Raw genomic sequence first — 12094 nt, 5'->3', positions numbered from 1 at the left:
CTATTATATTCATTGGCACAGTGTATGATACTAATATATTTAGAAGCATAGAGTGTGGCACCATGAGAATTTTCTCTTCGTTTATAGGTGCAGAAATGTTAGAAAAGTGAGGAGCTGAAGACATCTGAGTGGCAAACTTTGCAGAAATGGGTCGTAGCCAGGAGGTGTCATCATAGAGATCTGGACGAGATGGAAAAGAAAAGAGATAAAGAACGACTCCAATCTAAGAAGCCGTCACCGGTGAGTCACTAAATGTAAATTTTTATTCTCTCTGTGACCTTATCAGTACTGTAGTCACTGTATGATCTGCAGCGAGATGATGGGTGTATCATTGTTTTTTGTGAAACAGCAACTTCCAGCATATCCTTACCATTGTTCTGGCTATACTGGGAGCTGTAGTTTTATGCTGTACAAACCTATAAGGCAGGGGTTAAACTGAATTTGCAAATGATCTCTGTACTGACCTGTATTTGTGCTTGTACTGTATTTATGTACTGAGCTTTGTTCTGGTGCTGTATATATTTACTCAGCTTGGTTCTGGAGTTATATACATCATAACAACCAAGCTCAATACATATATACAGCACCAAAGAGAAGCTCATTACATATATACAACTCCAGAACCAAGATTAGCATATAAATACAGCACCAGAACAAACCTCAGTCCATTCATTGCCTGAGCGTTTTTGTGTTACCTTAGTGTAAAGACAGGGTAGGGAGACAGACAGGTGAGCCCTAATCTACCCGCCACTCAGTCCCTGCCTACTTGCAACGACCCGTCCTAAGCAACGGGGTACAACTGGGCGACGGTCCCTACGCTCAGTAAGTGCAAGACAGACAAAACAGACAGGGGTACACAGAAGCTAGGGAAACGGGGCAGCTGCCCACGGAGACACCGTGAGCAACAAGAGTGGTGAACGAGCCGAGTCAAACCAGGAGAGAGCAAGGTACAAAACGCTGAGCAGGAGAGTGGTCAGAAAGCCAAGGTCAATAACAAGCAGAGGATCAGTAGTACAAGCAGCAGCAGCAAGCCAGGAAACAAGCATAGAAGAATCCCAGGCAAAGGAGGAACAGGAAAGGCAGGTATAAATAGACAGTAGCCCCCCTTTTATGAGGGGCCACCGGACCCTTTCTAGGTGGACCTGGTTTATTGGGGAAACGAAGGTGGAACCTCCTGAGCAATACCCCAGCGTGAACATCCCGGGCGGGTTCCCAAGTCCTCTCCTCAGGCCAGTATCCTCTCCAATGGACCAGGTACTGGAGGGAGCCTTGGACCATCCTGCTGTCCACAATCTTGGCCACCTTGAATTCTACCCCCTCAGGGGTGAGAACAGGGACCGGAGGTTTAAATAGACAGGCGGGAACTAGCTCCGTCTGGCCAGGCTGTGATAGGCTCTCCCACTCCTAAGCCTGCCATGCTGAGTGGTGGAAGATGGAGTCAGTCTCACAGACATAGGAGCAGGTGCAGACTGATTGCCCACGGCCGTCGACACAGAACCTGTGTCTGGCAAATCGTTTACACTTAGTCTGTCTTTTCAAATGGTCCCTTAGTGTTTCCCTGTTCCCAGTGTTCCGGTCCTGCTTCCAGTACCCCGTATCCCGTGCTACTGTGCCGCTGTGCCTTAAAGTGTTGGAGTCGTGCTGTGCTCTCTGTTGCATCTGCTGTTTTGCACCCCGCCTGGCGCCTGCCTACTGCCGGAGCCTCATCTCAGCCTGAAACCACCGCTACTGTCTACGTTGCCTCAGGTACCCTTTACAGAACTATAGACATTGCCTATACCTGTTTCGCCAGCTGCTATTCCGCTACGCAGTACGGCCCAGTGGGTCCACACCCCGCGTCATGACACTTACTACATAAATACAATAATAAAACCTAGCTCAGTACATATATACAGCACCAGAACAAAGCTCAGTACATATATACAGCACCACAACAAAGCTTAGTACATATATACAGCCCCAGAACCAAGCTCAGTATACAGCACCACAACAAAGCTTAGTACATATATACAGCACCACAACAAAGCTAAGTACGTAAATACAATACCAAAACCAAGCTCAGTACATATATACAGCACCAGAACAAATCTCAGTACATATATACAGCACCAGAACAAAGCTCAATACATATATATATATATATATCATAACAACCAAGCTCAAAACATATCTACATGTACTGAGCTTGGTTTTGGTGCAGTATATATATGTACTGAGCCTGGTTCTGGTACTGTATATATGTACTGAGCTTGTTTCTGGTACTGTGTATATGTACTGAGCTTTGTTCTGGTGCTGTATATATGTACTGAGCTTTGTTCTGGTGCTGTATTTATGTACTGAGCTTTGTTCTGGTACAGTATATATGTACTGAGCTTGGTTCTGGTACTGTATATATGTACTGAGCTTGGTTCTGGATCTGTATTTATATGCTGAGCTTGGTTCTGGTGCACTACATATGTACTGAGCTTGGTTCTGGTACTGTATATATGTGCTGAGCTTGGTTCTGGTACTTTACATATATACTGAGCTTGGTTCTGGTACTGTATATATTTACTGAGCTTGGTTCTGGTGTTGTATATATGTATGAGCATGGTTCTGGTGTATATATGTATGAGCTTGATTCTGGTGTTGTATATGTACTGAGCTTTGGTCTTGTGCTGTATATATGTACTGAGCTTTGTTCTGGTGCTGTATTTATGTATTGAGTTTGGTTCTGGTGTTGTATGTATGTACTAAGCTTGGTTCTGATGCTGTATATATGTACTGAGCTTTGTTCTGATGCTGTATATATGTACTGAGTTTGGTTCTGGTGTTGTATTTATGTACTGAGCTTGGTTCTGGTGCTGTATTTATGCACTGAGCTTAGTTCTGGTGCTGTATATATGTACTGAGCTTGGTTCTGGTGTTGTATTTTTATACTGAGTGTCACGAAAGGTCTGTGGACCCACTGGGCCGTACCGCCTTGGCGGTAAGGCAGCTGGCCAACAGGGCGCAGGTCTGAGTCTATGGTATATAGGATACCTGTGGCAGCACAAACAGTAGCTTGGCAGGAACTAGGCAGCAGGTGGACGACAGGCGTGGGTAGGCAGTCAAGTGTGGTATGCAGCACGGCACGACAATAGCAAGCACAGCACTAGATCGGGATACAGGAACAGGAAACACTGGGATCAGGAAACACTAGGGGACCAATTTGCATAGACAGACTAAGGAAACACAACAATGCTCAGGCATAGAACTAGGGGGCTGGACCCCTCTTATAGTCCGGGGTACTCACGGGTCAAAGGTCGTCCATGAGGTCCAGTGCGCGCGCTGCCCCTTTAAGACCGGGGACCAAACCCCCTCCAATCCACCAAATAAAAAGTCTTTCCTCTCACTCTCTTGGTGTCCAAGAACTCCTTGACCTCAAAGATGTCCGAGGGGCCGCTGGGGGCAAGCGCAGGGTTGGGAGTCTTGGAATAGCGGTTTAGGATCACAGGCTTCAGGAGGAAGACGTGCAAGGATTTGGGAATCCTGAGGGTAGGAGGCAGCCGAAGCTTGTAGGCGACAGGGTTGATCTGTTGCAGAACCTCGAACGGTCCGAGGAACCTGGGGGCAAATTTACATGATGGCACCCTCAGTCGGATGTTCCTGGACGACAGCCAGACTTTAGTGCCAGGAAGGAACCGAGGAGGCTCTCTTCTCCTTGTGTCAGCCTTCCGTTTCATGCGGTCCACTGCCATTAGGATGGAGGATCGAGTCTGCTGCCAGATCTGCAAAAAGTCTCTAAACGCGGAGTCAGCTGCAGGCACCTCGGAAGTATCAGGCACCGGAAGAGGAATTAGTGGATGCTGGCCATAGACAATGCAGAACGGAGTATTCCTAGTAGACTCACTGGTGTGATTGTTGTAGGAGAACTCCGCCCATGGGAGCAGCTACACCCAGTCATCATGCTGCTTGTAGATGACGTGGCGTAGGTAGTTCTCCAAAATCTGGTTGATCCCCTCGACCTAACCATTAGACTGAGGATGGTAGGCAGAAGAAAAGTCCAACTTCACGCCAAGAAGTACGCAGATGGCTCTCCAGAACCTCGATGTAAACTGAACCCCCCGATCAGACACAATATGCTGTGGCAAGCCGTGCAGGCGGAAGATGTGTTGAATAAATAATTTAGCCAACTGAGGAGCGGAAGGAAGACCGGTCAGAGGAACGAAGTGGGCCATCTTCGAAAATCGGTCCACCACTACCCAGACAGTACTGCATCCAGCAGAGAGAGGCAGGCCCGTGATAAAGTACATCGCTATATGCTGCCAGGGAGCATTGGGCACAGGCAATGGCTGGAGCAGGCCAGCAGGTCTGGAGTAGGTAGCCTTGTTGGCTGCACATACAGCACAGGAAGAAACGAAGTCCACAATATGTTTGGGCAGAGTGGGCCACGAGAAATTATGAGAAATCAAATCCCGGGTCTTACGTAACCCCGCGTGACCTGCCAGTCTAGAGGAGTGACCCAGTGGAGGATTCTTCCACGATCATCCAGGTGCACAAAAGTCCTCCCAGGAGGAATGTCCCCAATCTGCAGGGGATTGACCGAGACAATGCAGGATGGATCGATAATATTCTGTGGCTTCTCAATGGTGTCTCCTGTCTCGAAAGACCTGGACAAGGCATCGGCCCTCACATTCTTGTCGGCCGGGCGATAATGAAGCTCAAACAGAAACCTTGCAAAGAACAGTGACCACCTGGCCTGACGAGGGTTCAGCCGTTGGCCCGTCTGGAGGTAGGTCAGATTCTTGTGGTCCGTAAAAATCAAGATCGGGTGAGCTGCGCCCTCTAGTAGATGTCTCCACTCCTCCAGAGCCAATTTGATGGCCAGTAACTCCCGATCCCAAATCGAGTAGTTGCGTTCTGCGGAAGAGAAGAGCTTAGAGAAGTATCCACATACCCTTGACTTGCCCTTGGGACCTCTCTGGAACAGGAGTCCACCAGCAACGACAGAGGATGCGTCCACCTCCAACGAGAACTGTAGGGAAACGTCTGGATGATGGAGGATAGAGGTTGACGTGAAGGCACTCTTCAGGCTGTTGAATGCGAACTCTGCCTCGGGAGTCCACACCTTGGCGTTCATATCCTTCTTAGTAGGTTTAGAGATGGGAGAAGTCAGTGAAGAGAAGTTCGGAATAAACTGCCTGTAAAAGTTAACAAATCCCAAAAAGCGCTGTATGGCCCTCAAGCCTTGAGCATGTGGCCACTCCAGGACAGACTTTACCTTCTCAGGGTCCATCTCGAGGCCTCGATTCGAGATGATGTAGCCCAGGAAGGGTAGAGCATCCTTGTTAAATACGCACTTCTCCAACTTGGCGTACAGACTATTCTCCCTTAACCGTAGCAGAACCTGACGGACATGTCTCTGGTGCGTCACAGGATCTGGGGAGAAAATTAAGATGTCATCAAGGTAGACTACAACACAAACGTATAGGAGGTCACGGAAAATGTCATTAACAAACTCCTGGAAGACCGCGGGGGCATTACACAGGCCGAAGGGCATTACTAGATACTAATAGTGTCCATCACGGGTGTTAAATGCAGTCTTCCATTCATCGCCCTAACGAATGCGGATTAAGTTGTAAGCCCCACGCAGGTCTAGTTTAGAAAAAAAATTTGCACCACGTATTCGATCAAACAGTTTGGAGATCAGTGGCAATGGATATTTATTCTTCACCGTGATCTGGTTAAGACCACGGTAGTCGATGCAAGGGCGCAGAGAGCCATCTTTCTTTTTGACGAAGAAGAACCCGGCTCCTGCTGGGTGGAAGACTTTCGTATAAAGCCCCTTTCTAGGTTCTCCTTCACATAGGCGGACATGGACAGAGTCTCTGGCAAGGAGAGGGGATATACCCTACCACGGGGAAGGGATACACCAGGTATCAGTTCAATAGGGCAGACATATGCCCGATGTGGAGGCAAAGTCTCCGCCTCCCTCTTGCTGAAGACGTCAGAAAAGGCAGCATAATGACCCGGCAATCCTGCCAATGACCGAGGTAGCGAAGGCTGAGCTGAACGAATGCTCACCAGGCAACGACCTTGACACTCAAGACCCCACTGAAGAACCTCTCCAGAATTCCAGTCCAGAACTAGGGCATGCAGTCGGAGCCAAGGCAGGCCCAGCAACACAAGGTTAACGGCTTTGGATAGGACATAGAATGACAGGAGTTCGGAGTGAAGAGCTCCCACTTGGAGCCTCAGCGGCTTGGTCACAGCAATAACTGGGTCTGGCAGAGGTAGTCCATTCACTGAGGCAACTGTCAACGGGCTCTCCAGGAGGGTGGTGGGTAACTGCAGAAGGTCCACCAGATCTCTGCGGATAAAATTAGCAGCGGAACCAGAGTCCAGATACGCACCTGATACCTGATGCGTTCTCTCACTATAGTCACGCGTATGGACAATTTAGACGGAAGTCCATCTTTACCCAGGGTCGTCACTACAAGCAACCCTAGGTTTTGGGATTTTTGGGGGCACAGGCGCACCAGGTGGCTATCAAGGCCGCAATAAAGACAAAGTCCAGATGTGCGTCTGCGTAGTCTCTCTTGGGTAGATAACTTATAATGGTCCATTATTACCGACTTTTCAGGAGGATCGGCATCTGAGGACAGCAGGGGTTGCTGCAACGTAGGGGCCAGACTAGGAAGGGCTCCCTCCCATTGAACCTCTTGGAGGCGTTCACGGCAGATCCCGGGCGGCAAGTTCGTCTTTAATTCTGGAAGATAGTCCGTGCCAGAATGCAGCCACCAGAGCCTCATTGTTCCATGTGAGCTTCCCGCCGGGGTGCGGAAGTGGATGGCGTACTCACTCACGGAGGTGTCTCCTTGGCGCAGGTCAATCAAAGAAGCCGCTGCAGATGAGACCCGGCCGGGCTCCTCAAACACCATGCGAAACGTCCGAAGGAAGGCAGGGAAGTCACGGGTCTCTGGTCCTTGTCTCTCCCAGACAGGGTTCGCCCATGCAAGGGCCTTTCCGGTGAGGAGAGAAATGATGAAAGCGACCCTGGCACCATCTGACGAAAAAGTCCTTGCGTACAAGCTGAAGCGGATCTGGCATTGATTAAGAAAACCGTGACAGGCACTTGCTTCTCCATCATAGTGGTCAGGAAGGGGCAAAGAAACACGTGGGTCAATACTGCCAAGAGGTGTAGACGGAGGATCCACATTGGCAGGAGGTGTAGTAGGAGGAACAATATTGCCAGGAGGTGTAGTAGGAGGAACAGCAGCTTGTGCCTCCTGCCGACGTGCAAGAATGTTCAACGCCTGGAGGAGTTGGTCCTGTCGGGACCGGAGGTCCAGCATATCCGCTCGCATCTCTTGCGTCGTCATAGTTTTGAACCGACCAGCGGGGTCCATGGCCTGAGCGTACTGTCACGAAGCGTCTGTGGACCCACTGGGCCGTACCGCCTTGGCGGTAAGGCAGCTGGCCAACACGGTGCAGGTCTTAGTCTATGGTATATAGGATACCTGTGGCAGCACGGACAGTAGCTTGGCAGGAATTAGGCAGCAGGTGGACGACAGGCGTGGGTAGGCAGTCAAGCGTGGTATCCAGCACGGCACGACAATAGCAAGCACGGCACTAGATCAGGATACAGGAACAGGAAACACTGGGAGCAGGAAACACTAGGGGACCAATTTGTATAGGCAGACAGGAGGTTGGAGCTGACAGCCCGCAGCCACGCACATTACACTGAGCTTTGTTCTGGTGCTGTATTTATGTACTGGTCTTTGTTCTGGTGCTGTATATATGTACTGAGCTTGGTTCTAGTGTTAAATTTATGTACTGAGCTTGGTTCTTGTGTTGTATTTATTTACTGAGCTTGCTCCTGGCACCATATCTGTGCATTAGCCAGGAGACTTGTCGCGGCTTACTGCGCATTCCGCACTTTCCTCCACCCTTCTGACAGTGCACAACCTCACTAAATGGGCTGAGCTCGCTAAGGGTATTGAATGTGCGCATATAGGTCTGTACGTAATGGGTGAGTGTAATATAATGTGAGGGTAGGTAGTTTTGTACGCTTATGTAATTATATACATAGTGTGCAAATCCACACTAAACATTCTGGACAGGGAATTTCCTTATTTAGAGTCCACTTTAATATAGGGTATATTTGGAATATTGTAATTGCATTATATTATTATTAGAATCATTTTCCATGGTGTGATACACGGTGAAACGCCGTGATTCCCCCCCCCCCCCCGCACGTATGTTTTTTTCCACAAAACAGGGAACCTGTTGTTAAAAATTTGAATCCCACCCCTGGTCCAAAGGCTTTGTGGTCTGTGGCGTCCAGTGCTTTTTCTAAGATTCCATGGCGGATAATCTCCTAACATATGATTGTATATTTTTTATTCTTTTTTTTTTTGTACATAATTATGAGCGCAGTCATTTTACCAGGAGCTGCTGCTCTAAGCTGTGAACAGCCGTTCTAGGGATTTGCTTTACAGCAGCCACAAGGAGATTGATCGGGGAGGGGGAAGATCTGAGCTGTCCGCATCATTAATTGTCAGAGGTATAACCCTTCATTGTAATCCTGCCTGTGGTGATGATAATGGGATGACTGCTTAGAAGTGATCTCCACAGAACAGGAAGTGTCATTCTATTGTGAGGCTCAGTGGCCAGTGTGAGAACTGCAATATTTCTGGATTTTTTTTGTATTTAAATCCTGACAGAGAAAATGTTAATAATAGATCATTTCTGATGATAGATTCCGTTTAAGTAGCCATAGATGTTAAGATTCCTTAATGAACTGACCCATTTCAAAATTGCTAATGATAATTATTAACTATCTGCAAGTGGTGGAAGCATAGAAACCAACAGAACTGTGATGAATGTAATCTGGTGAAATTTCTTTGAAACGTTTCACAGACACAACATTGTTACTTATGACTAAATACATGAAACACAAATTATTGCAATTGGATGCTGCAGCATTTTTCCTTTTATTTTGTATATCTAGGATTGGACTATCTGATGGAATGGTTTTCAATCAGTTGCATCAGTATGTTGCTCTTGCTAGAGTCTTTTAACTGGATCTCTAAATGTTGCTATAAAACTTCACGTGAAGTAAAGAATGTGTCTGTTGTTAAAAAAAAAAAAAAACACAAATTTTCTACCTGATTTTTCTAGCCTTTTAGGGCTTGTTCACATGAATGTTGTATACGCCCGTGTGATAGCCATTAAAACAACGACCGTCACGCGGACGCATGTATTTCAATGGGACCGTTGTTTTAACAGACTGCTTGAAGGGTTCGTGGAAAAATAGGACATTTCCTATTTACTTCCGTTTTCACGGATACCTCAATAGACTCAAGTCCATGAGGGATCCATGAAAACGGGTCCTGCACGGGTGAAACTCGGTCAGGTCGTGTCAGGCTGCCAATTTAAAACATCAGAGGAAGAGAGAAAAGGGAGCTTGGAATATGCATTTCTTTGAAGCTTGAGTGACCCGTAACTGAATGATACTGCATAGCAGTTAAAATTGTCTGCTGTAACTTAACTTCTTTGTAGAATGAGGACCAAGGAAGAAGCAGTCAAGAGCATAACTAGCTGACATTATAAGGAAAACGTAACATGGTTCACAACAGTGAACCAGAAAAAAAAGGCACAGGTGAGTTTTGATATATGAGGAAAGATGTGCTATAAAGCATCCCAAACTATAAAAAATGAGACCCGTAAATAATTCTATGTTACCTACTCTATATGGTGAGAGTTATGAGAAAACCTGAACATCCCATCCCAAAACTACTATAACAGGCCAACGATTCCGGAAAGTCTTTTCACTAGATTTTGGAACATGGCTGCGGGGATGGAGATCCAGTCAAGAATGAGATCATTACTAAGGTCTAGAACTGATGTTGGCCGATTTCAATTCAAATTCATCTATAAAGTGTGAAGGTTGATATAAGGTTTCACTGCTCAAAAAACGAAGGAGTCCAAAGAAAACATGAAAAACAGCAACTGATCATTATTACTCCTCCACTAAGCATTTGGGCAAGTTCTCGTGTCTGCCAAACCCATATTCATCCACGGCCAACTAGAAGGGGGAAGCATGGTGAATCACTCCAGAAAAGGCATTTCCACTTCTTCATTGTGCAATGGTGGCTAGCTTTAGATAACTTGAGCCGATATTTGACAGTACTTATGGTGATCCTGAACTTAAGTTCTTCTGCATGACCCAAACCCTCTAATGAGAAGAAGTTTTCACCTATTTTTGGCCGTGTAGATTATATTAGTCACAGTGAAGATAGGTGCCCTCTGTAATCATTATCAGTGTCATTCTCTTTGTTTGATAGCATTTATTTCTGAAATGATACAAAGCTCTAACTGGTTTTCAGTGAAAACCCCATATCCTATATATGTCTTTGCAGTGTGACATGCAGTCATTGTCTGTTGAGGAACTGAAGAGATTATTATATGATACTTTTTGTGAGCACCTGTCCATGCGTGACATTGAGAACATTATCTTGACTGAAGAGGCTGGAAACCTCGGAACAAGAGGGGATTGCCCTGTAGATATGGAGAGTAAGTATTACTTACAGCAATAATAATTTAATGTAACAACTTGATCTATTAGCTCCATGTCTAAAGTGAAAATTGAGCTAGATCCTTAGATCAGCTTTTTTTACATTGAAAACCCAGGATAGTATTTCTATAGGATATCAGTGTCAGCAAAAATACTTAATAAATTACAGATATTATGATTGCTGCCTCAGTTTATAATATACATTATCCAGTTTTTATCATTGATTCCACTATCTTATCTTTGTTTCAGCTTCCCCAACTCAACAAATCCGCCAGACCTGTGTCCGTAAGAGTTTGATCTGCGCCTTTGCCATTGCTTTCATCATTAGTGTAATGCTAATCGCTGCAAATCAGGTCCTGCGCAGTGGCATGAAGTGATAAAGTGGGGATACCAAGCCATGAACTTATATGTACTTTCAGGAGCCTCTCCTGCCTATTCCCCACTTATACATGGACTTCAATGTACAGAGGAGGAACCCCGTAAGACCTTGAAAAATATGGGACTTTCCGTCCAGTGTCTGAATGTGCATGGGAGGATTTGCATGGAAAATGCATGGGCATTTAAATTGTCAGGTGACCATCTGTGCTTTTAAAATCTGTGACACGAAGGGACTTTCTATATATATATAATAGGTGTATATATGTATACGGATATATAACTCTATATTTATGAGCAATAACACTTTTGGTCGCCAAAGGGTAAACTCTTTGGTAGCTGGGCACAGGGTCAGTAGGGTTAATGAGCTCCTGCCAATGTGTAATATTTTCTACAGTGCAATGAGAAAGGCAGCACGAAGGTTAATTTGTCTTCCCTTCCCCCAATATCATTCACCTTCGCCCCTAAAACGCTGAATGGGTTGATGTTAAATGTGGCTCTCCATATTTTCCTTCCATATGTCTCTATGTTGAAGTATCTGCTTGAAGTATAATTGGCCCATACCCTGTTTGGACGTTATCTCTTGTGACACAGGGGGATTGCTATGAAGCCCTGATTCCCTTTGCTGCAATCGCATTGGAAACCAATAAGCTGCTGGCTGCTTCAAGAACAAAGAATTGCTATTGTTATTTTTCAAAGCAAGAATGTCTATCCTCATGATAAAGTATCCCTGTATAGAGAATATTCACCATTCTATTGTATTGCTGTAGATTTTCATCCTTTTAATTTGTTACCTTAGTTAATAGCAAATCCTTTATATTTGTTCATTTCTACTTTCTATATTTTATATAAACTCAACAACTTTGCACTTTGTATCTCAGATTCTGGTCTATGTTCACATTTCCCCTATCCTTTTGCATTTAAGTTTTTAAAGGGGTTGTCTAGCATTAGAAAAACATAGCTACTTTCTTCCATAAATAGTGCCACACCTGTTTACAGGCTGTGTGTGGCATTGCAGCTCAGCCCTATTCACTCCAATGGAGCTGAGCTGCAATACCAGACACAACCCATGGACAGGTGTGGCACTGTTTCTGGAAGAAAGCATCCATGTTTCTCTAATCCTGTACTAACCCTTTAATGCCTTTTTAACATTTTCAGCTTCACCGTCCAGTGTGATGT

General features: G+C 45.8%; 1 protein-coding gene across 1 annotated transcript in view; it reads left to right on the top strand.

The window, feature by feature from the left end:
• The window catches only part of CABP7 (calcium binding protein 7), a 116943-nt gene extending 105082 nt beyond the window's left edge, over positions 1–11861 (top strand). The window contains exons 4-5 of the mRNA XM_075853437.1: positions 10386–10539; positions 10790–11861. Of these exons, the coding sequence (XP_075709552.1) occupies positions 10386–10539; positions 10790–10917 (282 nt within the window). The 3' untranslated portion in view covers positions 10918–11861. The remainder of the gene's footprint in view (positions 1–10385; positions 10540–10789) is intronic.
• The last annotated feature ends 233 nt before the right edge of the window (positions 11862–12094 follow it).

This window comes from Rhinoderma darwinii, chromosome 1, assembly GCF_050947455.1.
Source record: "Rhinoderma darwinii isolate aRhiDar2 chromosome 1, aRhiDar2.hap1, whole genome shotgun sequence".
Classification (NCBI taxonomy): domain Eukaryota; kingdom Metazoa; phylum Chordata; class Amphibia; order Anura; family Rhinodermatidae; genus Rhinoderma; species Rhinoderma darwinii.
This window is presented reverse-complemented; position numbering and strand designations above follow the sequence as displayed.